Source organism: Mustela putorius, unplaced genomic scaffold (assembly GCF_011764305.1).
Source record: "Mustela putorius furo isolate JIRA1106 unplaced genomic scaffold, ASM1176430v1.1 tig00003911_pilon_pilon_pilon, whole genome shotgun sequence".
NCBI classification, from domain to species: domain Eukaryota; kingdom Metazoa; phylum Chordata; class Mammalia; order Carnivora; family Mustelidae; genus Mustela; species Mustela putorius.
Window position 1 is genome coordinate 924680 of NW_025422058.1, and position 27662 is coordinate 952341.

At 38.2% G+C, this 27662-nt stretch overlaps 1 protein-coding gene across 3 annotated transcripts in view; it reads right to left on the bottom strand.

The window, feature by feature from the left end:
• Positions 1–27662, bottom strand: part of SYT1 (synaptotagmin 1) — a 540926-nt gene that overhangs the window by 94922 nt on the left and 418342 nt on the right. For all 3 annotated transcript variants that reach the window (XM_004752358.3, XM_004752356.3, XM_004752357.3), the window contains one exon: positions 2154–2271. In XM_004752358.3, the coding sequence (XP_004752415.1) occupies positions 2154–2271 (118 nt within the window). The remainder of the gene's footprint in view (positions 1–2153; positions 2272–27662) is intronic.

The window sequence follows — 27662 nt, forward strand, 5'->3', positions numbered from 1 at the left end:
CAAATGGAGTTTAATATTTGAAAAAAAGAACATAAACAAGAAAAAAAAACCAACCCTAGAAAACAATGAGTACTAGAGCATATATGACTTCTGGCCTTGCCCCTTTTATGTCACGGTGCTGAGACAGTGCAGTGGGTGGTAGGAGTCCTCCCAGCAGCCCTTCCTTCCCCTGGTAGCCACCAATAACCCAATTACACATGGAAGTGATTACAAGCTACATAAATTTATTCTGCCAGACCCAGCTTCCCTTAACTAAATCTCAAAAATGCCTGTAGCCACTCAGATGCTGCTGAACAAGAAGAGATGGATGATGGTGGCAAAGTCAGAGACTCAGACAGTGACTGACAAATTGAGGCTGAAATATCAGTGATCATGGGAACGCATTTCTAGGACCTTGGAAGAAGACAGAACAAATGAGGGACCCTGGAGTTTTACTGGCTTCATGGTTAAGCTGCCTCTGGAACTCTGTTAAAGGGAATACAGTGAATTGGAAGGAAGATTAGGGGAGTACTAGGTAGAGGTAATGAGGTGATAGTTGGCATGGGAGTTGGGAGAGGAGTATGAGCAGCAGAATACAAAGACGTTATGACCATTGAACCAAAGGAAAGCAAGGTCAAAGGTGCCTGAGGTCCTACCTCAGGATACTAAGTAGTATCTGGGAATGAACTGTCCTTAAAGCTGAGAATTTATCTGTACATTAAATGATCTTTTGTTTTAGGTTTGAATACCCTGCATTTATTAGATTACCAATGCTCAAGTGATCACATCTTTGGCTAGTGGTTTTCAAGTCTTTTGACAAGACCCTCGTATTCTTTGGTAGCTTCCGCGCTTTCTGGTTAGATGAGATGTTCTAGGCTTGTAAACTTCCTGTGCCATACCCGGAACCTCCCGTTTCTCTAGTAAGTACCAGGTTCTTTAGGTGAGAAACTATTTTCAAGCCATATCTGGTGTTAGGGATGTTCAGTGCCACTGTATATGTATATATGTATATATGTATATATGTATGTATGGCATATACATATATACACATATATTTTCCCTACTACACACATTAGATTTTTAAAAAATATTTCTGGAGGAAACTGCTTGTTGTTTTAAATTTGCTCTGTTATTCTTTAAGCAATGAAAGCAGTAAGCTTTTAAGTGGGGTCTCTGTGACATGAATTAGTGCAGCTTCCCCAGGCAACTTATTTATAAAGAGAAATAAATACCAAGAGAATTTGGTTGACAAATTAGTAGTTTAGCAAGTGGAAACTCACCTTTAGCATTTTTGAGCTGTTATGCTTTAGAATATAAAATGACCAGGTTGCGTTAGGGTGACTTTTTGAAGTTTGCAATAGAAAGCACTGAATAACCAGTAATGTGGGTTCTAATTCCACAACCACAAACAATGATAACTATAGTGTATTCATGATGAACTTGTGGCACATAAAGAAAATTTCTCATGTTTTACTAAAAAATTGAAAATATAATTATGCAGAACAGAAAATTTAAAAATCCTATTCAATTGTGGAAATCCTTCAGTTGACTTTGCTTTTGAGCAAGAGTATACCTTTTTTTTTTAAACTAAGTTTGGGTTATATAGAACTTAAAATCCAAAAGTCTCCTCCACCCCCATCATAGACTGTAGAAATAAATGCATTGCCTTGAGGAGTCACCCTCAAATAGATTTTGTTTACTTATATTTGAAATGCTGCACCTTTAATAAAACAGTATTACTAAAAACTGTTAGGTTATCAAGTACCTAATAAAGAAGTCTCAGTTAAAACTCTGGTTTCATGTCATGGATGAATTTTGATTAAAAAACAAAAAACAAAAAACACCCAGAAAAAAGATTCAAAATGGTCATAGGCGTTGCCTTTTGCAAGAGAAGCAGAAGAAAAAAAAAATCCGGTTTCAGTGCAGTAGAACTAATGATTGCTACTCTGGGTATGAAACAGGAAAATAGATTTCATCTTTTATAGTTCCAATAAATTGAGAGGAGCTTCTGGAGCACTGTGTTGGGATGGATTTTGAGATCGCTTCCATTCTCCATGGGAAGGAAGCTGTGATCAATAAGGAATGGGGAGTCACAGCATGTGTGCGATGCATGTGGTATCCACGATGAAAGAGCATTAAAAAAAAAAACAGACCAGTAAACATGACAGTCTTACCAGATAAGCCACCCACGTCCATCTTCTTCAGGTTCTTTGCCTCCAGAATGACAACAGTCAGCTTGCCGGCAGTGGGTACATAGCGAAGGGAGAAGCAAATATCACCCAATTTCTCTTGCTGTGAAACCAATAAGAGACTATAAGTAACTTTTCGAATAAAGGTGAATATAGTTTGTACACACACATTGCAAATTCTTCACAAGGAGGGTTAGGATAATTAGAATGTGAAAGCTCTTAGGTTCATTGGCGTTTACCCAGTGGTCTTTCATTCACTGAGGTATGAAGAGTGATTTTAACCATTTTGGTTTTAAATAGCTCATCTATACTTTATCATTCATCAAAATATATCCATAATTCAATAGTTCAGGAAATGAGACCGAGATGACTTTTTTAGAAACTCTACTCTGAATAGCACTGCAACGATCTTGGCAAAATTTCATAACTTTATTAAATAGATTTGAAAAGAGTCTAATGCTCCTTTAGTAGAATCAACCTACCTAAATTTCTGTCTTTTTACATTTCAAATAGGATTATGTCTAATGCTTAGTTTTTGGGAGAAGGACTTGTATTTGCATTTGACTCAATTTTTTAAAAGATTTTTTTTAAAGATTTAACTCTTTTATTTTTAAGTAAGATCTACACCCAATGTGGGGCTTGAACCCACAACCCTGAGATCAAGAGTCACGTGCCCTACCATCTGAGCCCGGTGGGTGCCCCTGGACTGAATTATTAATGAGAAATTCTGAATTCCTAGTAGGTGAAAGGCAACATATAAGAAGTTTTGCCATTTCAGTTTTACTCCTTTCAAGTGAGATTCAACTTTTCCCCCTTATTCTAATAGTTGTACAAATCAAAGGAACAGGTTGGAAAAGCGAAATATACAGCAATACAGCACATGTCCTAGCCCCCTCCCATTGTTTCAGGGGTATCCTATTTCAGGTCCTAGGAACATTCACCAACCCTGTATCTCTGGCATTTCTGAACATTTCAGTCAAAGTTTAAAGTGATGGTATAAAGAACTTTGACTTTCTTTTTTTTTTTTTTTCCCCAGAAAGAACTATGGGTTATGATACCTTTAAGTGTCTTACTTTCTAGGATGTGAATTAAGAACCATAGTATTCAACATGAGGAGAATTTGAGTTCACATAAGCATGAGAATGGGCAGGAGGCTGGCGGTATCTACATGGAATTCTGAGACAGGGAATTAGGTATATGGCAAATTGGGGTTTACTTCTTAGGACATGCTCTCCCCTCCGCGCCCCCACCCTGCCCCACAAAGTAAATTCTGATTCTAAAGGTGATGGTTGTATCCGACTTCTGCAGATAGGCTTAATGTAAGAATAAGGTACAGAAGACCTTTTCCTCTTATGCTCTTATTAAAACTGTATTTGGTCTTATCTACAACTTCATGTATGTGTTAAATCAGCCTGAGTCTCCAGTATGGAGGTAATTGCCCAAGATGTAATTTAACTGCTTAAGGAAATACAATTCCTTTTACTGGGTATTCATTCTGTCCATCAAAGCAAAGTGTGTGGGGTGCCTGGGTGTTGCGGTGGGTTAAGTGTTTGACTCTGGTCTTGGCTCAGGTTGTGATCTCAGGGTCATGGGGTCTAGACTGGTTCAGGGCTCCGAGCTCAGTGGGGAGTCTTCTTGGCACTCTCTCCCCACTCCTTCTGCCTGTCCACTGCCCCGTACTTCTACCCATCCCCTCTCAAATCTTATAAAAAATCTACTTTTTCTGATTTATCCATAGGTGAGAAGTAATCATTCCATGTGTGTGTTGGGCAGAGGGAGAGGGATAGATTTTCTGCTTAAGTAATGCTTTATTGAAAACATCACCACATGTGTTTATAAAACCCCCAGTTCTTTGATTCCTTGAGTCCTTCTAGCCTCTTACCCATATATCTCTTATGTCACTTAAGACTGTTTTTGTTTTATTGTGCACATGTCTCCATTTTCCCCCATGACTCCTTGAAGACTGGTCCTTGGCTGATTTATCACTTTTCATGCATTCTCAAAAAATAAATAAGTGAAAAATTTGGAAAATATCCCTGTTTTGAATTATCTATGTCCTATCTCCCTTCCATTAGTTTAGATAATAGTTATATGTGCTAAATTCACCCAAAGTGTCTACTTACTCCCTATGACTTTACACGTGAGGAGAATCTAGTAGAATATATTCCTTTTCTTAGTCTTTGTGAAAATTCAGAATGGGAATCAAGATGATAGAAATTAATACAAAGTGTGGACAGATTCATCTGAACCTTTAAATGTAAATGAACAAAATTGTAGTCCAAAAATATTCACTAGGAAGAGGATTCTTTCTGCAGGGTTCTGTCTTTTTGCCACAGTACCTTCCCTGGGGAACTCCGTCTGTTTCAGAACCAAGTTACTCTAACTGTTCTAGTTAAGCATTTTAGATATGACTGTTCTTTTGAATGGCCCCTCTCTATATAAGAGTCTTCAATTGAGGACATCTCCTATTTTTGAAGAAACAATACAACTTACTTTTCTTCCAGTACTTTATCATTCAATTCTGTGATATATAGGGACTTTTTGAGATTTTGCATAATCTCTATCCCTTCTCTAGAAGGAGGAGTTAGAGATTGAACCTACCATGTCTCAGGTAGGAGAAATAGGTGAAGTTACTTGTAATTATAAAGCTATGGGATGAGGAAGAAGGAGTGTGTGTGTGTGTGTGTGTGTGTGTGTGGCAGGAGGGAGGATAGATCAAAATTGGTATTTTAGGAGAAAGAAAAACTTGGAAGACTGCTTATTTTCAGATTTACTTTTAACTCCTGAGCTTAGGAACTTGAATATATAAAATTTCATATGCCTATAAAATTGTAACTGACATGCCAAATTGAGCATGTCTTTTTATTCTAATCAACTGGAGTGTTTGAAACTCTTCCATTGGAAAGATAGTCACTGTTCTGGAATTTGTGTTCTTTACAGCATTAAGCAGATAGAAACTCATTCTCAAGAAAAGGCAATGTCTAATTCATATGAACCTTTAGTTATATATTTTTTTGTTGTCACTATCTCAATAATATATAAATATATGCTTTTTCTAATTCTTTAAAAAACGGCTTTAATAATTTTCTAAAACAAAATTTCAGAATTGGGACTTCTGCTGCATGTTGGCTTGACTCTAGATTAATTGATATAGGATATTTCCAAATAGGATGGCAATGTGTTTTTCATATGTTGGGGATGGGCTAGGAATCTGAAGGTCATGTGAAGAAGAAGAGCCAGGATATGCATCATGGGGAGGCTGTACTTCAGACGTACGTGCCTGGCAGAACTCGGTGCTTCTGCTGACCCGTCCTGAAGATGGGGTCTATTTGGCCACAGCTGAAATAAGACTTAGGTTTGAGGCTTATGTTTTAAGTAAGTGTTGTTACTTTAGAATCTTAGACTGGGGACTCCTATCATTATGAGTTGTGGGAAAGCAAGTAGTTTTTTATCCTCTATGAAACCTAGCACTGAACTTCTGTGATTAGATGGAGATGTACTCTTGTTCCTGGAGTCTTGTTCTAGCGTATGAAGGTTTTACTCTATCTCCTGTCACTTACACAGAAGAACTGGAATGGTTTGAGTTTTGTGGAGAGTTTAACATCAACTTCTTATTTCACAATTTTCACATACCAAGAGTTTTTATGTATTACTTTAAAATTCAAGAAACCAAGATTTTCTCCATTTAAAAAAAGATTTCTTGGGGAACCTGTGTGGCTCAGTAGGTTAAAGCCTCTGCCTTCAGCTCAGGTCATGATCCCAGTGTCCTGGGATGGAGCCCTGCATCGGGCTCTCTGCTCAGCGGGGAGCCTGCTTCTCCCTGTCTCTCTGCCTGCTTGTGATTTCTATCTGTCAAATAAATAAATAAAATCTTAAAAAAAAAAAAAGATTTCTTTAGTGGGGTTATGGTGATGGGGAACAGAAGTGGTTCTGAAAAACTGACATAGAAAGAAGACCCTCCAATCTGCATCTCAGCTCCTTACTTCTCCTTGACAATTGCGTCTTGTCTTTTCTACAACAGCCCTGTGAAGCAGTTTTGCCCCTTTTAGACATGAAGAGTTTAAGACCCAGAGGTTGCATAGCCATCTCATTGTGGACCTCAGCAAGGTCCTTTGACTCAAAATAGTGAGTTTTCTTTACTATCAGATCGCCATCTGGAAAGATACACGGATACTGCAACTGACAACCTACTTCGATATTCCACTCCCACTTTACAGTCGTGCCGTCTAACTAAATGGTTGTTCTTCACCAGATTTCCCCCTGACCTGTTCTTTCCAACATCCCTTTTGGTTAGTGTCACTAAGTAATCCGTTTCCAGGGACTAGTGTTTCTTCTGTTTTTCTTGAGTCCTTCAGCCCACAAATCTTGACATTTCTTTCTTTGTCAATGTCTCTCAAATGGATTTTTAAATTTTACTTAATTTTTCCCTATCCTTATCAACATGACCTCTACCCTCCTCTCTTCTACCTTCAATATGACCTCCATCTCTGCTGGGATATTTGCCACTGTCGCTCTCGCTGTCATCACTGCCATCCCTTCTGCCTCCATGGTGTTTGAGATCCCGCTCTGAACATTTCTGTCATCTTTTTTTTTTTTTGCAGCAGTCTGATGAAAGATCTCATGAGTCATAGTCTTTCCAAAGTCCGGTATAGACTATATACTAATGCCAGGCTAATCCTTCAAAGTCCAAAACCCACTTTCCTGACTTTGAAGAAGCTCTGTACTTTGTCTCTGCCTTAACTATTTAAACCTTCTTCTTCTACTTTACTATCTGCTCAGCCTTCAGAATATATTTTGAATCTGACCTCAACTCTCTACTTAAAGGCCTTCCCTCTGGTACAGATAGGGAGACCAACCTTCTGGATTTGCAGAAGACTATTGGTTTTAGCCCTAAATGTTCTGTACATACCCTGAGAAACTTCAGCCCCAGGCAAACTGTTATGATTCATGACCTTAAGCCCAAGTTCTTATTGCTAACTTAGACCTCTACAGTAGCCTCCTAATAACCTGTCTGCTTCCAGTCTTGCTCCTTTCTAGATTCCTTCTCACCTTCCAGGCAGAAGGATCTTTTAAAATGGAAATCTGATCATGAGGCCGTCCTAGTTACAGCCCTTCCTTGTCTTCTCATTTGACTTAGAATGATTTGAATTCCTTACACAAAAAGGCCTAATGTCTGATTCCCTACCTCCTACTGTGCTCCTGATTTTTCTCTCCTCAAGACATGCCAGGCACACTTCTACCTCAGGACATTTGCCTTGGCTGTTCCTTCTGTCTACAGTATTCTTCTCCGAGATGCTATCATGGATTGTCCCATTAGTTTATTTAGCTTTCTGTTCATACATCACTTCTTCAGAGTTTTTATATAGCCATCCTATCTAAAGCCCCAACTGCTCCTAAGCATACACACTACCTGTCCCTTTGTTCTGCTTCTTTCTCATTCTAGCACATATCACTTAAAGTTCCATTATGTTTGTTTAGGTTTTCCCCACCAGAATATCAGGTGTACAAGAGAAGAGAAATATTTTTCTCATTCTCTATGTTCTAAGCCCTAGAATAGTGGCTGGCACAGAGTCAAAGTCCATATATGCCCCTTGAATGAATACATGTAAATTGCTTTCTATCAAATACAGTCAGATTGGTCCCCACGTTATACTCTATTGCTACAGGTCAAGTTCTCCAGGGAAGCAGACTCAGATTTGTAAGTTGGAGTGGAGTGTTCTTTAGATCAGCACCTGTGGGAGAGTGCAGGGAGCAGGACTGTATAGTTGGAAAAGTTGGGCTGTGATGTAGTCTTACTAGAGGCCTCAGCCAATCTTATGGGGAGCTCTAGAGCTGGGATAGCTCATCAGAGAGGTTCTGAATTCTTAAAAGAGATGAAATTTTTATGCTCCTGAATCTACCAGTCATTGGGTGTGGGTTGTCCTCACATCTTACCAGCAGTCTCTTCTGCTGAGGGTGCTGCTAAGAAGAAGGACCCCAGTTATGAGCCATCAGCCATCAATGCTCTAGGCAGTCAGATGGTGCAAGATTGGTGTGTGTGTGGGAGGTAGTTCATCAAAGCATTTATTACTACATTTCCATGAGTTCTATTCCTTTTCATCACCAAATTTTTGCATAATCAGGAAATCCATCTGCAATGTCTTTAGTCCTTTCTGCCTAATAAAATTACTCCGACCTTTAAGCCTTAGTCCAAGTTTATATTGTTAACAAAGTACCCCCTTACTATTCTAGCCAATGTCGGTTTCTGCTAACGATTGCTTTATAGCCATCAGCATAGTGCCTAGCGATGATATTTTTCCCCCTATTTATTTCATATATGAGTTTCCCTCATCCTAAATTCCAGGGGAGCAGAGATTGTACTTCATAAACCATTATTATGTGCTTTCTTAATACTAGCAGTATAAATAACTGTTGATTGTTTTTTGAAGTCAGTACCTCGCCAACTGTTTGCTTTATAAACAGCATGGACTCTAGTGCTTTATGAACAGTATATCCAGTTTAATCAATGAGTCAGTTAATGAATATATTTGGAGCTCCTTCTTTGTGCCTAGTGCCATAGATGTAGCCATGTTAGCCCTTTCACAGAACTAGAAATGAAAACATTTCTGGAAATGTGGTTTTTATAAGATAATTTCAAAACCTTATAGAGTTGCAGCCAACAGATGAGTACTTCTGCTGGTGTGATTATCTCATGAAGGGGCCTTATTACTATTAGGAATTTCAGGTTTATGTATAATTTATTTTAGTCAATTGCCTTGATCACTAGGTAGAAACTGCCAGTTAGTGAAGAAGGTTCCAGCTGTGAAATTCAGAGAAATTAACCCGTGCTTTTAGAATATGGAGCTGACAATCAGAAAGAACCTTTGTTCTGAGTAGCTTGATAATTCTGTTATTTTTTAAAGCAGCCACTGAATAGAGTAGACAAAAATTAATGATTTAATAGACAACCACAGCAATGCCTTTCCTTTTTGAGAAGCATTACATATATATTTTAGAACAGAGGTCATCTCCAATGGATAAATAAAAAGCTTGACTTAAAATGAATATTTATTTGATGGCTTCTATAGCACCATCCATCATTTTATATGTGAAAAGAGGGGTTCATCTTTTGTGACCTTGCAAATGGAGCTAAGTTCACAAGCTTGTTGGAAATGCTGTACTCTTGAATGAGTTTTAAAAAGGTAACTGAGTTGACTTAATGCTGTGACATTTTACAAGGACATATTCTATTTATGTTAATCCTAAGATTTTTCCATGTGTCAAATTGGTGATAGTTTCTCTGGGTAGAGGGTTTTTCTCTGAGGTTGGGAGTCTATTTAAAGGTTGACAAATTAAAAAATGGCAGCCCCAAAATCTCAAAATGAAAATTCAGATGATTTGCATATTCTTCATTTATAAAAATACTAGGACATTTCCAGTTATAAAAAGGATAATGTCAAGTTTCTCATCTTAATAAGAGTAGCTTTAAATACATCCTTTGGGTGGTAGTAGCTTTCAAATTCATTTTGTTCTCACAACTATACTCATACCACTGAATTATCTGCCAAATCAGTACTTATATCTAATGGTCCAGATGGTCACAGTATGAAATGGTGGTGTGGATGTATTGAGGCTAAAAAGACTGAACCTGGCCTAGTGTACAAATACACAGTAAATTGTTCAGGTGAATGAGACAGTATGTTATATCTTTGAATACTTACTTTATGAGGGGATACTATATAACCTATTAACTCTGGATTAATTTAATTATTAATTTCTTATTTAAAAAAAATGGGTTCTACCATAAGACTACTAGTCCAGACTCCAAATACTTAGATGAATAAGAGGACTTTAAAAGTTCTGAAAGAAGTAGAGTGACAGATTTAGATGGAAAAAAATCAAGCAATCATACCATAGAGATGCCACCAATGCTATAGGAGTAAAGAGAAGGTTGGAACTTCCTAGGGTCTAGTGACAGAACTAAGGGGGGGATACTTTAATTGGAGATTTTTATCCCCAATAATCATCATCAATTTCTCTGGCCACCCAAATGCACATTCTTTGTAAAACTTATGGGCTTGCCATGCAAATCTAGCTTTAAAACAAGTCATCTAGCTCTCCCATTTCAATCAGAGCCAGTATGTATGTATGGGGTGTGATAAGTAAATGTCCTGGGGTAGCAAGTGCCTGAGCTGAGATATGAAGGTCAACAGGAAAAATCTGTGTGAACCATGTGAAGAAGAAGGCAAAAAGCTTCTAGACACAAGGATGTACCTGCAAAGTCCTGTAACCGCTTAAACCAAGTTACAAATGTTACAAAACGCCTAAAACAAGTGACCAAGTTTCTACAAATGTAAAATTCATACAATTAAATATATCTGCTTTATGATTTAGATCTTCAAAATTTCTTCTTAATATATTTATTGTCAATTGGAGATGTACTTTATTTACACTTGTAGTCCTATTAGATACAACAGAAACAGGTATTTTGACCAGATCAAAATAAGAATGATGAAAGTAGAAAATCAAAATGCCTATTAAAAATAAGTAACAGCAAAGTACGTTACAGAAGAGGGAAAAGAGCAGTAGACTGAGATGTGGGCATTTATCTACAGGTACTGTTCATTCAACAGATACTTATGGGACATCTCCTACACAGGTACCAGGACATAGTAAAGCATACAATAATCAATGGGCAAAATAAACATAATACAGCTATGAGTATCTGGCTCATCAAACAGCAAATACTACTATATTTTAACAAAAATCCCATTTCAACCACCTTCTTCTCTAGATAATGCCTCATTCCTCTGTTCCTTTCCCGAGCCAGACTTCTTGAGTGAATTAGTGACAATCACTGTCCCTATTTATTCATGTTCCACTGGTTTTGCTCTCCATTTTCTTGAAATGGCTGCTGCTAGGGTTTCAGATAACATTCATCGTAGCTGTAAATATTTTTTTACCTTGAAGTCTCAGCAGAATTTGACATCCCTCTCCTCTTTGGATTCTGCGATACAATGCTTTCTTGATTTACCTGCCTCTCTGACCACTCAGTCTTGATCTTGGTCTTTCTTAAGCCTTAATCCTAACCCCCCCCTTTTTTTTTTCATAAACTAGTAGAGGTATACCTGGAGAGCTTCCAAGTTTGGTTGCAGACTGCCACGATAATGCAAATACACAATCATGTGAGTCAAATGAATTTTTTGGTTTCCAGTGCATATAGAAGTTTATACTATACTGCAGTCTTTTAAGTGTGCAATAGCATTGTGTCTAAAAAATGTACATACCTTAATTCTTCCCCCCAAAATGCTGTCCATCAGATGAGTGCTTATAACTTGTAATCACTCATCATAGATCACTCATCACAAATATAATGAAAAAGTTTGAAATATTGCAAGAATTATCAAAATGTGACAGAGGCAGAGATTTGTAAGCAAATACTGTTGGAAAAATGGTAGTGATAGATTTGCTTCACAAACCTTCTATTTGTAAAAAGCCCAGTGAATGCAATAAATGGAATATGCATGTACTCTCCCTGTCTACAGCTTTAAAAACAATGTAAAAGTGATTGCCACGTGCCAAGTGTGTGTCTTCTCTTTACTTTGAGCTCCAGACTCTCTCCAACTGCCTTCTTGTCATTTCCACACTAGGATATTTCACACACATCTTTGACTCAAATTCCAAAAACTGAATTCATGATCTAGTTTCACGAACCTGGTTCACTCTATTTCAGTAATTGCTATGAGCCTCCAACTAGTTGCGCAAGCCAGAAAACTGGGCCTTACCATTGATCACAACTACTTGTTGTGTTTTATCTGTTAGAAATTTCAGAAGTGGGCTCACTTGTTTTCATCCTTACCCAATATATCTCACATTCTGTATTAGAATATTCACCACTCGAATCCATTCGGTCATCTAGATTATTCTAGAAGTCTTAGTTGGTCCTCCTAAATTTACTCCTGAACTATAGTGGACAGAATTACCTTTTAAATAACAAATCTCGAAATCCTCAGGTAGGTGTCCTGTCTCTCTAGGGATTAAGACCACCATCTTTACCATCAGTTATAATATGGGGTCTGGCTCCTGCTTACTCCTCAGCCTCCTTTCCTGGCACTTGCCCCCTCTGTGCTCCAGCCACATCAGCCATCTTCATAGGATCAAATATGTCACATTAGCAACATACTCAGAACCATCACATAAACTGTTCTTTTGTTTGACACGTTCTGTCCTTTTGTTCTCCCTTACGTTTAGTTAACTTTTTCTCATCTGTCAGACCTTACCTCAATATTTAGAGAGGCGTTTCCTGACTTGCCAGACTAAATAAGGCTCTTCTTATATATTCCTTAGTCGTCCTCCAATACCCTTCCTTGAACTATTGATTGTAATAGTCCTATATTATAATCACTTACAGTAACTGTAATCATGGACAGCAATCATGTATTTGTAGTCATTGCATTGTACCTCACTCCCATGAATTTGATCATCTTTGCATAGTGTCCTTTTATCTATATGCATAGTGATTGGCCCATAGAAGATGGTTAGTACATATTTATTGAGTCAAAGATTGAATATGTTTACTGAATGCTTCACTCTGTCAGAGACTACTAGCTGTTTGTCAGAATCCACTCAGAAGTGGGATTAGTAATCCATTCCACTTTCTGTGATTTGCCAAAAAAAGAGCAACACTTAGTCTTGTACTTGATTTAGTTTACCGAACACCTAATTTATATTTTCAGTATGTCAGTCATGGTGCAAGCTACTGGGAAAAAAAGGCTGACTGAAACTTGTTCTTGTCCTTAAGAGACTTATTCTTGGCCAGGAAGAATAGGCCTAAAACAGATACAACATAAAATGGCAAGTGCCATTATAGAAACATGTTTTAGGAAGAACCACTATAGAGAAGGTAGAGGAATTTGTTATGGTTAATTTTATATGTGAATTTTGAGTGGAAGGTAGGGGAATGTGAACAGAGTACAGAATGGAAAGGGAGTCCTTGTCAAAAGATTCTTCATGGCGTAGTGTGCTATGATGCCTGAAATACCACCATTCAAAACCTTTTATTAAAGCTTTCAATCTCTAGGAGTCTTTTAAAATGGTAAATACCGTTTTGCCCCCTAGTGGATGATAGGACAATCCATCATGGTATTAAATTTTAGTGGACAGTTTCTTGGGGGTATGGAAGATTTATCTGAGTGGGAATGGGCAAAAATGGGGAAGATCCTGAGTATGTCTATAATTTGGGATGCGGCTTTACTTAGAAGAGGGCATAAGTGGGAATCCAGGTAAATCAATTGTCTGAGGACATGTGAAGAAAGGAGAAAATGGAAAACAGTTTGGAAGATATCCAAAGATAAACCTTACCAAGTTGCCTTGTCCCATTAATCTTCTCCCTGTGTTAACTACATGTCCTTGATTTTCTGGGTCAGGCCTGATTTTTAATATTCTATTTTCTCATACAAACGTGACTGAGCCTCTGGGGTCGAGTGGACTCTTAACACTGGTTTCCATAATTCAAATAAGTATTTTAATCCTCTGTAGTGAAAAGTGAAATGTAGATAGCAAGTACTTTTGAAATAAGAGCAACTTATTTCTAAATAAAAATGTAAAATGACCTCTGCACTTAAAAGGAAGCATTATAAAGAAATATGTGGCAGGTGAGCCATTGATCCTCGAACATACATTAAAAAAACAAAACAAAACAACAACAACAACAACAACAACAACAACAACAAAACAAACTACAAAAAATGCCAGGTAATCATTGGAAGGCATTGTTGGGCACTTTTCACCTTGAGAAGAGTGTTATCTCTTGTGATGGAGGTAGGCATTTGGCTGATTTCTACCTAGGCACTGATAAAGCAGCATTAAATTTTTACTAATCATACTCAACAACTGCAAAGACTTTGCATCCTGACCTTTTGTCACTTGTAGTTATATTTACTGGTGCAGGCTAACTAACTTGAAAGGGGATACTGTGGGGTAATAAGGTCTTGGCAGAGAAAGCTCAGTAGCCAGGGTGATGTTTTTATCCAGAGACTACTTTTCTCTTTTTAGTTCCACGATGATGATGACCAAGAGGAAGTCTGGAGGGAATGGCAGTGCCACACAGTTAGGAAACATCATTGGCTCAGGAAGGTTTTCCTTTTCGTCCTGAGAGAGCTGGGTGAAAGACGAGATGGTGAATGCTGAGCAGACCCAAGCTGTGCCACCAAACAGCTCTAGGGGGCGCTCTAAGCAAATTCTTCTCTTGCTGTTGAACTAGATAAGCAGCACTTGATGTATCTTTGAGGCTTACATAAGATCTACATGTGAGCCTGGGGGAACACAAAAATCAAGGAGAAGACCAAAAGGAAGGTGATAAAAAGAACTGTGGTATAGACGGGCGAGTCACAGAGAAGCTGCTGGCGGGGAAAAAAGCTACTTAAAAACAAGATTAGGGAGGTCAGAGGGGCCAACCCAGCTTCTCCACTCTGGCTTCAGCTGGAGTGAGTCTGTCCACAGCAAATGGGAGCCTTACAGAAAAGACAAGACAGGGAAGGAAAGGGACCAAGGCAGCGGGAAAAAATAGAGAAAGGAATAAAAGGAAAGAACAAAATTGAAGGAGAGAGTAAAAATGTTTATCTGTTTCATCTTCTATTAGAAAGAGGGCAGAAGGAAGAGATGATAAGGAAAATCAAACAACTCGGGAATGGTGAAAAAAGCAGTGGGAGGATTTGGAAGTTTTTTTTGTGTGGACTCACTTCATAAGAGGTGAGACTTGCTGCCTGGTGAGGGACTACGGGGGTGGGACCTTAATTATTAGTTCAACTGGCAAGAACCCAGGAGAGGTATTTGCAGTAATTCAAATCCACAGAAATAAAGAATTTGATTTGAACTTTAGATGACAGAGAAGATGGATATATTCTGTAGACTGTGTCAGAAAGAAATGCACAAAACACTGAGGTGATTTCCCTGAGCAATGTAAAGCTAAGACTGTTGGTTTTCTTCAGGATTGAAATAAGAGATATAGGTTACAGCAATCTCATTGGTGCAAAAAAAAAAAAAAAAAATTCTATGATATTTTGAAGTTCCATTAACAGCAGCAGGGAGATTTGGCATTAGGATAGGGACATAGGAAAGTGTGAAATAGAAAGCCATCGAGAAGAGCATGGACACGTAGCTTCTAATTTGCTTTTAATCCAGAACAGAGATGCATTCTGCTGGTGGTTGGAACAGCTAGAGAGGTCCTTTGCATGTGTGTCAACAACTCCTATGAGAAAAAAATAATCTGAAGATAAAAAGTTGTAGATAAGAATAAGGTAGCATTAGGAGTTTAGCAAGAAGGGCATGTGTTCCTGGGTCGGTGGCCCCTAAAAGTTGCTGTTGGGTACTTTTTAGGGAGATGGAGGAAACTATTATTGACTGAAAGGAATATATTAATTTTGCAATAAAGCAAGAGGGAAGTTAACACTCCAGAAGGGATTGGTTATGGGGTTCGGGGTGGAGGTTGATTCTCCTTAATGGGGGGGGAGAACAGCACCTAGAGCAGAGGAATGGATTCTTGGAAAGGGAACGCATGGGTTAGACGTGGCTGTGAATGTGTAGTGGGCAAGACAAAAGCTGGAAAAGACGAGCTTTATGGATGTGCCTGGCTCTCAGAGTCTTTAAGAGGAAGGACAAATGAAGATGGCAGAAATGCAAGAATCCAGGTGAAACACAACTGCCCTTTAGGAAGACTTGTGGAAATGATGGCCTCATTTGAGAACACGTTTGAAAATAAAAAGAGCATCTATGCAGATAATGCAAAAGTAGAAAATAAAGTCCATGGCCATAAAAAGGAAAATTATGAAAGTATTGTGCAAAGCAGTATTGAAGGAGATACACACTATACATCAGAGACATTATTACCTGAAACTAATTTCATTGGAGTTTGCAAGAAATAGAACAAGAACTATACTTCAATGTTCCCCATCGCCCCAGGTTCTACTGTGTGCTCCATCTTTGAACATGCTGCTTCCTTTGCCTCGTATAAAGTCTCTCCTTTGTTTTTCTACTGGATTCCTACTTATTTCTCGACTGTCACCTCTTTATGAGTCTTTCCCTGAGTAAGAGTTTGGTCTTTTCTCCATCTTTGTGCTTCCATGACAATTTCCAGACTCTCAGTATAGCACTTGTAATATCACACTTTACACGTCTGTTTACTTATCTGCCTCTTTCATTAAATAAGTCCAGTGTTTTAGTCAGTTTTGTCTAACATGGTGTGTGCCATATGGCTAAAGGTCAGTATAAAAGCTCAGATCAAGAGAATTTATCTTACGGTAGGAAGGGCATAGGACAGAGAAAAATAGCAATTCTTAGTTTTTGTGCTATAGTAGGAAAAGTTTGAAATTAGTTGGTTAAGGCTGAGAGGGGAAAAATAAAAGGCTCTGTTATATACCCTAGTGATTGAGGGTGGGGTTGGAAGGGGGAGGAGGCTATGTCTAACACCTGGTTGATAAATTTTCTTGAGTTAAGAATCATTTGGATTTGGGACGCCTGGGTGGCTCGGTGGGTTAAAGCCTCTGCCTTCGGCTCAGGTCGTGGTCCCAGGGTCCTGGGATTGAGCCCCACATCAGGCTCTCTGCTCGGCGGGGAGCCTGCTTCCTCCTTTCTCTGCCTATCTCCTCTGCCTACTTGTAATCTCCGTCTGTCAGATAGATAAATAAAAATCTTAAAAAAAAAAAAAAGAATCATTTGGATTTCTTATTAAAAGCAAAAAGTGGATGTACGATTTTGGGGGTCAAGCTTTCTAGGAGAGTAAGTATGCCGAAGACAATGGATAAAGATCCTTGGGAAAAATAACTTGGCAGAGCAAAAATGTAGAAAAGGCAAAGAGAAAACAATTGTAATTTGGGAGGACTGTGTAGGCTTTAAAAATGGTACATGAGTCACATCAGGAATTTCTCTAGTTTGATGTTTGAAGAGAAATTGTAACTAGATTTATATATAATAACACAATTACCTTTGAATGGTGAGAATATAATGAGATTAAAGATATAAAAGAGCTTCATGAAATGAAAGGTATTAACATTTTTTTTTCTTGCTAGTTTAATAACAGTAGAATAACATTTTCAAAGTTTCCCCTACTTCTTTGCTTCATTATTAACTTTTTTTTAGACATTGAGGAGCTGGATCTTGTAAAGATGCAGAAGAACCCTCCTTTTCTTGATGACGTAATAGCTGAGGTGGAATATTTGAGTTTCTAAGTAGGTATAAAAGTATAAAAGTATAAAAAAGTATTAAAAAAGTATTTAAAAGTATATAAAAGTATAAAAGTATAAGTAGGTCTAAGTAGGTATAAAAGTCAATTATGACTATGGCCATTTTAGTTTTTTCCAGGGAAGTAATAACCCTCTATAGATGGAATGCCATGGGAATTGTAAGAAACGCTTTACTCGAGATGAAGTCTTTGTGCTCACAAACATGTCGTACCTACTGGGTAGTTTCTTTCTTTTTCATTTTCTTTCTTTCTTTCTTTCTTTCTCTTTCTTTCTTTCTTTCTTTCCTTTTTTTTTTTTTTAAAGATTTTATTTATTTATTTGACAGAGAGATAGAGAGTACAAGTATGCGGAGCAGCAAGCAGAAGGAGAGGGAGAAGCAGACTCCCTGCTGAGCAGGGCACCCAATGCGGGGCTCGATTCCAGGACCCTGGGATCATGACCTGAGTCGAAGGCAGCCGCTTAACAACTGAACCACTCAGGTGCCTTTACTTGGTAGTTTCTTAAGGTCACTGTGAAAACTGTCATTAGGTTGTGGGTAATAGAAAAAATCTTTCTCATGCATAGTCCCTTCAGTTTGTGGATACAGATGAGATTCTGTGGAACAGTGTATATAGACATATAGACTACGAATTTGAACTTCTTCATCTTGACTGTAGCTAACTGACTTGAAGCAATGTGAAGTGTACTTAACTTCAGTGACTTCCTTCAGAAAACAGATTAACATGAACAACTCAGAGACAATAAATGAACATCCCTGACGACATCTTTCTTAATCTTGTAGTTTCTTAAGGAAGCTGTCTCATCTGCATATTACTCCCCACGCCCCGCCCAGGGTTTTTGACTTCTATCTCTTCAGTGGTGATCTTCTGTTCTCATTCACCTCTGCTTAAAGGTTGCACAGCTAATTAGTGTATTTCTCATGTAGGCCTTAAATGCATTGCATGTTGTTACAGAGGAAGTCAAGATCATCTCTAAGTATATTTGGAATTCAATTTGCAAAGATTTCACAAATTGTTCATTTTGCAGAAACAATTTAGTTTCCATCTGGTTTGTCTAGGGGAAAGTTCATTGGTGTTCATTGTTAAGAAAATCAGAACATCATTAGAGAATTCAGTGGTCTCTTGGATGTCACTAAATCACACAGTGCAAAATATCTGCAAGAGAGTATGATATGAATTTGAATGGCAACTACTCTCTTCAGACAAACACATAAGTACATCTTACTTGCTTCATTTTGCATGTATTCAGACTGAAGGTTGGAGCGACCCTGCTGAAATGTCAGATTTTTTTAGTTATGTAAAAGTACATTGCAGAATTTTGTGAGCACTGATTACTAAAAGAATTTAAGACCTATGCTATGCAATTGTTAACTCCAGGCATCTTAAACTATGATGATTTTCCTCCTTATTTTGCAATGGCATTCTGGCTTTCATCTTTTTGAACATATTTTTATGAAAGAGATCTTCATACGTTTCTAGGAAACATAAACAAAAAACCTGACCCATAAATTTCTGATTAATTTCACCAGATGGCTTTTATCATTTTATTAAGATTTTGTTTTATCTGTGTTTTTATCTATTACTATATGATAGCTTATTAAGGGAAATCAATGCTAATTTTTTTTTTTAAGATTTTATTTATTTATTTGAGAGAGAGACAGTGAGAGAGAGCATGAGCGAGGAGAAGGTCAGAGGGAGAAGCAGACTCCCCATGGAGCTGGGAGCCCAATGCGGGACTCGATCCTGGGACTCCGGGACCATGACCTGAGCTGAAGGCAGTCGTCCAACCAACTGAGCCATTCAGGCGTCCCTCAATGCTAATTTTTTAAAAAGTACTTTTTCAAATGTGAAATCGTGTAAAATCATGTTTACCAACACTGTACCTTAAAATACTTTGTAGATTTCCATGAAATCTACCTCAGAAAAATAATAACAATTGTTCAATAAATTCTGCAAAGGGACAAATTAAAAGCCTGAGGTAATCCTTATTTCCATTGCTTTGAAATGAAAATTAATTCTTGGCAAAAAAAAAAGAAATCATGCAAGTGTCACAAGACTCCCCCAAATCTTTCAATTAGGAGAAAGAATATGTGAAATAGAAGGGCTAGCATTTTGAACTACTGAAACTGAAAGGAACAGTATAAAACTGTTACCTGAATAACCAGTGTTGATTAAGATGTGGAGAAAAAGAAATTTTTGTATGCAAATGCAAATTGGTAGAGATGCAAATTGGTGCAGCTACTGTGGAAAATGATAAATAACAACACAAAAAAATAGAATTACAATATGATCTAGTAATTCCACTGCTGGGTATTTACCCCAGGAAAATGAAAACACTAATTCGAAAAGATATATGCATCCCTATGTAATTGCAGCGGTATTTACAATAGACAAGACACAGAGGCAAGCCAAATGTCCATCCACAGATGAACAGATAAAGATGTGGGCTGTGTCTCTGTGATGTACTATTACTCAGCCATAAAAAAAGAATGGCATCTTGCCATTTACAGCATGGATGGACGTAGAGAGGATATTGCTAAGTGAGATAAGTCAATCACAGAGAGACCAATAACATGATGTGATATTTGTGTCCCTTGTGTCACATAATGTATCATTCAGATGTGGAATTTTAGAAACAAATGAATAAAGAAAAAGGCAAAGATACTGAAACACAGTGAACAAATTACTGGTTGCCAGAGGGAAAATGAGTAGGGGGATGGGTACAATAGACCAAGGGGATTAAGAATATATTTATTGTGATGAGCACTGAAATGTATAGAATTGTTGAATCGTTATATTGTACACTTGAAGTTAATATAACACTGTTAATTATATTTAAAAACCCTTTGCAGATAATGCATTTTTTTTTTTTTAGGTAGTCTGAGTCCTTGAATATTTGAAAGCATTTGGCTGCAGATGGTGAACCATAGAGACATATGACTACTTTTGTGAGAAGTTACAATACAAGAATCTTATAGTTTTAAGCTTATGGAGAAAACCCACACAAACATGTAGAGAATGTATAATAATATGAAACAGTTAATTCAAAATTTATCCAGAATGAGTTAAAGGTAGAGAAACAAACCATTGATGTTGCTTATAGGTAAGAATAGTACAGAGTTAGGTGGGAAAACGTTCTGAAGGAAGGTGTTTCTATTATAAATTAAGAATACTTCTCCAAGTGTCCATCGATTGATCAGTGGATAAAGATGTGTGATATATATACAATGGAATATTATTCAGTCATTAAAAAATAAAGTCTGGCTATCTGCAACAACATGGATTGGAGCTAGAAAACATAATGTTAAGCAAAATAAGTCAGTCAGAAAAAGACAAATACCATATGATTTCACTCATATGTGGAATTTAAGGAACAAAACAAAAGAGCCAAGGGGGAAAAGGAGAGAGGGAGACAAACCAATAAACAGAGGGTGTGTGTGGGGGTGGGGGATGGGTGAAACAGGTGATGGGGAGTGAGGAGGGCGCTTGTCATGATGAGCACTGGGTGATGTACAGAAGTGTTGAATCCCTGTATTGTACACTGGAAACTAATGTAGCCTTGTATGTTAACTAATTGGAATTAAAATTAGAAACCTAAAAAAAAAAAAAAAACTTCAATTGTGTGTGGGTAAAACTTAAAATTGAACAGGTTGCAGAAATAAATTGGAGCAGTTTTTCCTGGGGTCTTTGAGAGAGTTTCCTATTCTTAAAATTAAGCTATATCAAGAAAGGAGAATGGATTGGAACCTAAGTCTGTATTCCTATAAGATGTTAGGTTCCCAAAACTTTTGGAGAGGGTTACTGCTGTGGTTATGACTGCAATTAGACTGCTGAGTTCAAATCTTGGCTTCTCACTTACTAGCTGTATGATCAGGGAATACTCTTAACTTCTGTGGAACTTTGTATCCTCACCAGTAAAATGTGAATGATATTTTAAAACAAACAAACAAACAAACAAACAAACTCTAATTCAAAGGACTATTGTGAGATTTAAGGACTTACTATATGTGCAGTGCCTACAACAGAACCTGACAGTAAGTGCTCAATAAATGTTGCTTTTAATTAGAAGTCCTCATTTATGGATTTCAGATCTTCCCATACCACGAAATACAGGGTAGCATTCTTTCTGGTGAGTGAACCAATTGAAGTTCAACCATGTGAAGTAACTAACTTTCCTAAGGGAACATGGCTTTTAGAACTCAGAACACAGGTCTATTAAGCACCAAAGTCCATGTTCATGCTTTCTGTGATGAAACTTCTGAAATTTCAGTTTTCCTTTTATAATGGATCATTATTCAATGGTATTAAACTCTATGCCAGTTAGAAACCCTTAGCATAAGGTGTTATACTGGAAAAAAAAAAAATAACACACAGGATTTCCCTGGTAAGTATTCACAGCCAGATTCTTCATCTCCAATATTATGCATCATCTGTTAAGCAATTTGTAACTGTTTTTATGTCTTCCAGAACGCACAGGAATCAGCAGCCTACAATTCCTGAATGACCGTCTCAAGGTCTTGCACAGCTATCTGCAGACTATTGAGATGAAAGTGTTCCTCAGAGTAGAAGAAGTATGTCCAAACACAAGCTCCCCGATTTCCCTTTACATTACTGAGGCTGCCAGAGCTAAATACACTGACTAAAAGGAGATATATTACACTGCCTTGAGTCAGAAGGGGTAATAAAATGTATTGCCCCTCCTCCTCAGGATTTAGTGAGGTCAAAGAAGAAAAAAAGGAAAGGATAGGCTTGCTGCAAAAGAGGGGTAAATGCAAGAAAGGGATTATTTTCAGTAGTGAATTAGAAAAATATGAAAAGCAAGGCCCTTTCTCTAAACAAATGATAAGGACAATCGTCAATGGATTGTGTGATTGACGCACCTACTGGGCTGCATGTAGTGGAGGTTTGAGTTGAAGTCCTGAGTCACATAGACCTAGATTTGAAACCCCAGATCAGGGGCGCCTGGGTGGCTCAGTGGGTTAAAGCCTCTGCCTTCAGCTCAGGTCATGATCCCAGGGTCCTGGGATCAAACTCTGCATTGGGCTCTCTGCTCAGCAGGGAGCCTGCTTCCTCCTCTCTCTCTGTCTGCCTCTTTTCCTACTTGTGATCTGTCTGTCAAATAAATAAATAAAATAAAGTTAAAAAAAAAAAAGAAAGAAACCCTAGATTGCCACCAATGAGCGAGTGACCTAAGCAGATGGTTCCTTCTCCTTGAGCTTCTGTTTCTGACTGTATAAAATGGGGGAAATGATGGTGCTGATCTCAGCTAGTTGTGGAGAGGATTCAATGAGATGAGACAGGTTAAGTATATAGAGCAGTGTCTAGAACATGGTAAATGCATAATCCCTGCTAGTTAGTTTATTCTTCTCAGTAGCATTTCTATCCATAAATAATTAAGGATTTTTCAAAGTGGTATTTGATCCATCTTTTTGGGATGACTACTTGGCTAGTGCCTGGTGTAGTGCCTGGCACATAACAGATACTCTTATTTTTGTTGCATCACTAGATGGAAGGACGATGCCATGTGAATGTTTATCTAGACACCCGACTCTCATCGGCTTCTTACTAGATTGTTCTCGGATACATCGAAGAGCACATGGACAGGAAGGGGGTGTGAAAAGAAGTCTGTGCAGAGATTTGTATGGTACCACACTTGGACCCTTCCCTAGGTTCTCCTTCTGCAGAAAGACACCGATCTTCTCACACAGTGGGTCTATCAAAGTTGAAGTCCACAGAATCCTACTCTTGGGTCAAATGTGGGTTGGATTTTGCCTCCCACCTGACTTTTCAGCGGTCCTGAGCTTGGATCAGCACAGTAAGGAACAGGAAGTTGTAGTGGTTTATTACCCCTGGCTGCTTAGCTGGGAAGAGTTGAAATGGCAGTCAGGAAACTCCTGAGGAAGCCTGTAAATATACTAGGTTAGAACACAAGAATGAAGGCCATTTTCTGTTCTTTAGGACATTTTTCCTATGGAGTTTTGTTTTTTTTTTTAAAGTATATGGCTTTTGACTCTAGTATTCTTCTGAATTGCTCACAAATAGACTGGTAAGGAACAGTAGAAAATAAAATGAAGCCATGTTAGTTGATTATGGGTAAGGTACTGTTTTGGAGATCTTACATAAAGCATTTAAATTAAGCAAGTTATTGGGGGTGGGGAAAGTGTACATATCTTAAATTGAAATCAACAGTTTTAATCAATGTGTCCAAAATAGAACTTACTGTTTTTCCTTAAAATACTTCGTTTATTGCTCTGTTTCTTCACTTCTTAGTCAACCAAGCTAGAATTAGAATCATTTTCAATGGTTCTCTGCCCCCACCTGTCTGATAACAAAGCTCTGTAAGAACATTTAAAAAATATTTTATTTATTTATTTGAGAGGGAGAATGAGCAGCGGTAGGAGCAGAGGGAGGGAGACAAGCTGACTCTGTGCTGAGCATGGGGCCTGATGCAGAGCTTGATCCTATGACCTTGAGATCATGACCTGAGTCAAAATCAAAAGTCGGCCACTTAACTGACTGAGCCACCCAGCTGTGCTTGTAAATACATTTCTTAAAACATTTTCAAACTTGAGTTTTCTTCACTGCCATATAGTGTTATATACTCTGCAACGATTTCCTGAATGGAGGCCAGAGACCTCAGTTAATCTTTGTATTGCTAAAGAATTAGCTTTCTGAACCAAACAACCGATCCAGCCCCTGGCAGCTTTAATATCCTCCTGACTCCCAGCTGTGAAACTAAAATGTTACCTCCCACATCCAAGGCCCTAAAATATTACCCTTATTTATTTTTTTGGCTCATTTCTATCCCCCCATTATTTTCCTCTCGCACGTACTAGATCCTAGCCGGACCGAGGCATCTTGTTCTTGAAATATTCCAAAAGCTCAGCCAGTATCCTCTGCTTGAAAGACCTTATTCTCAACTTGAATTTCTAGTCATCCTTTATACCCCACTTCCAATTTACTTTCACAGTGTCCCTTTGAACTTTCTACTCCAGACAGCAATGTCCCTTTCTCATTACCTATGAACTCCTTGAGGGGAGAAACAAGGTCTAATCCATCTCTATAACACCTTGCTTCAGCATGGAATGATCTTTAGATGTGTGTTTGCTGAGTTACATCATCAGGTTAATGAAAAAAAAAAAAAAGGAGGCATTTCCTTTGCCGATGTGAATCCATTTGAGATTAAAGGTAGAAGGTATAAAACATGCAGTTACTTATTTAGGCACTTAGTACACATACTGGATTGATGGCTGGGAAGAAATAAGGAAAGGGTCTTTGTGGAATGGGTCACCTGGAGCCTCGGCTTTGGAGTCAGACTGACATGAGCTAACCTACAAACTCAGTAACTTAATAGTCCTATGACTTTTGGAGAGTCCCTTCACTTTCCCTTTGTAAAATGATGGTAGTGATACTTCGTATTGTGTGGGATGGCTGTGGATATCAAACAATATGGACAGCCCAGAACAGAGTGCTCTTAATTTTAGTAGAGAAACTTAGAGAGACGCCTGGGTGGCTCAGTTGGTTAAGTGTCTGATCTTGATTTTGACTCACGTCATGATTTCAGGGTCTTGAGATCAAGCCCGGCATGAAGCCGGCTTAAGATTCTCTCTTTCCCTCTCCACCTCACCCCATGCTCTCTCTCTTAAAAAAAAAAAAAAGAAAAGAAAAAAAAAGAACTTGTGTAACTTGTATATAAAAGTTTAAAAATTGGGTGGTATATCAATCGTACTTCTGAACAGACAGAAAAAAACAAGTGCTGGCAGATACATGAAAGAAATGTAGAGGTTTATTATAATAGGATATAGCCCAAATTGTCAAACTTGGAGTTGTGTCCATAGAACATTCTAGGTAACATATAATAGCTCTATGTAATGTACAAAGGATTATAAAATACCTACCTATAATAACCATTTTAATAGGGAAATCTTCATTTTCCTCATAATTAGATTTGTGATTGCAACACTTGAAATACTACAGCTCAAATGGAAAAGACAAGCTATTACACCAGCCACTTCGGTCATCCGATCCCTGAGTCATCGTAACATATTTTCTTTCTAAGTTCAGCAGCATCTCCTAACTGTGTACAGATGGCATATTTATTGGTGCCATTGGCAGGGTTTTGGGAGGGGGGGGATCTGAAGAAGTCTCTGAAATAAACACAACCATTAGGATTTGAAAAAGCCACTTGACGGTCATCCATTTAAAAGCTATTACCAATCAGCTGCCTCTTGCAGGCAAAGAAAAAAAATCTGTGTGTTGAAGATACTTGAAATCAGAGATTAGCCAAGAGATGCTCTTTCCTTTCTAAATAGAGCCAGGATGTCAAACATCTCTCTAGTTTCTCTAAAGACAAAATCTCTCTTCAGGATTTTTTTTTTAAAGGGGCGAAATGAACTAAAGCATCCACCCCTCCCCCCCATAGTTTGCTATAATAATATTGTGTGTCTCTCTTCCCGCATCCCCAGAAGCATGCAGCCAGCTGCCCTGCTCTGGTGAGCGTGTCTCATTCTGCTTTGCCACTTGGCTCTTCCTCAGTTCCTGCCTGATCATATTTCGAAATGTCATTCATGTTTATGCAGGCCAGTGCACAAAACAAAATTAACTCACAACGACATGTTAATATTATTACTTTTGACACCATGGAAAACTTATTAACTATAGCTTGTCACAGGCCTCTCAGACTGAATAGCCCAACGTAGGGCGTGCAGAGGAAATGTAATGTGATCGACCTTGTAAGAAGCCCAAGTAGTTGAGTTTTTTAATAATTATACTAAAATTAACTCTCCATGAATGGCAAGAAGAGCTCTGTCCCTTTTGTTGGACTGCACTCTCAGGAAGTGTTTCATGGCACATGATGAAAGCTTTATGTATTTTTTCCCCCTTTATCAATAAGTAGCATCTTTGTATTTTAAAGAGGTAGTAGGCAATTTAACACAAATAGTTATTGTGTAAATTATAACTGCCCAAGACTGTAAAGGAAGGAAAAGGAGAAAAGGGAGCTAGTATTCATTTCATGCTTACTAGTTTGGGTTTTCTCATGTTACTGCATCTTATTACCATGGCCTGTGATGAGGGTATTTTTTTTTTTTTTAAATTGAGGTATAATTGACATTGTGATAAGGGTTTGTATTCTCCATCTGATGCATAACGAAATTAAAAGCCTGAGAGGCCAACTGACTTCTGTTGGCACAGTTCACAAATGGGAGAGGCATTTTGAACCCAGGTCTACCTGAGTACAAAGACCCTTCTTCCTATAGGAGCCTTCTGCAGCCACTAAATCAGAAAGAATAGAGGAAACCATAAGCCTTACAAGAAATGGACCATATTTTCTCTGCTTTTCATAAACTCTAGGTTTCTTGGAAATGACTTTATAGACATTTTTCAATTACTCAAAGCTGGCATTTACAAAGAGACCCGAACTTGGTACTGAAAAAGTAATAGCAAGCTCAAAGATCAGTTCTATTTTTTGGTATGAAATTAGGTCCATAGCAATATTTTTCCTGTTCAATATCTGATGGTCTGTTTTACTACATCCACCAAGAATGAGATGACAGTTTTTTTGTTTTTAGCCACTGCACAGCGTTTCCCCACCAAGAAGGTGTTCCGTGTTACACTTTGAAACTGTGATTTACAAAGAGACACAGTAAATCCTGGGATGCCTCCCTCTGTGAGCTTCTGGTAGGACAGCCCGGAAGCCCAATGTCCTTAGCTACCAGAAATAGGCTAAAGTCTTCCAGAAATGCATGAACAGTTTTGGTTCACCCAGGTCCTTAGCTGCCCCTGATACTTATGGGGCATTCAGATGTTCTAGGGAATGTCCAAACTGTGGTGGCCAGGAGAAGAGAGGACAGATTTGATGGCTACTTATCCTAGAACTTAGCTGGCATTTTGAATGCAGGTTTTTAAAAATCCACGCTTCAGGAAAGTCTTTTAGGTCAATAGGATTTTGTGATGGTATCTCCAAGGCCTTGAAAGCCTTTTAACAATATATTTGCTGCTGCTGTGACCCAAGGCATAAGCCTTCATCTTGTTATTTTGCCCCATTCCTTTGTGGGGGCATAGCGAGATTTACCACAGAAACTTCTCTTTGCTGGCCAAGATTTATTTCAGCCATACAGCTTTTCTTAGCCCTTTCCAGATTTCCTACTTTGTGTGTGTGCGTAGGACATAAGTAATGCTTCCGTGGGGTTTGGGCTCTGCAGTACTGCAGGGGTCCTCTGAGTCATATTTTTAAATGTTGGTCTGTTTTGACCTTCCTGTTTCCTAATGATTTCATA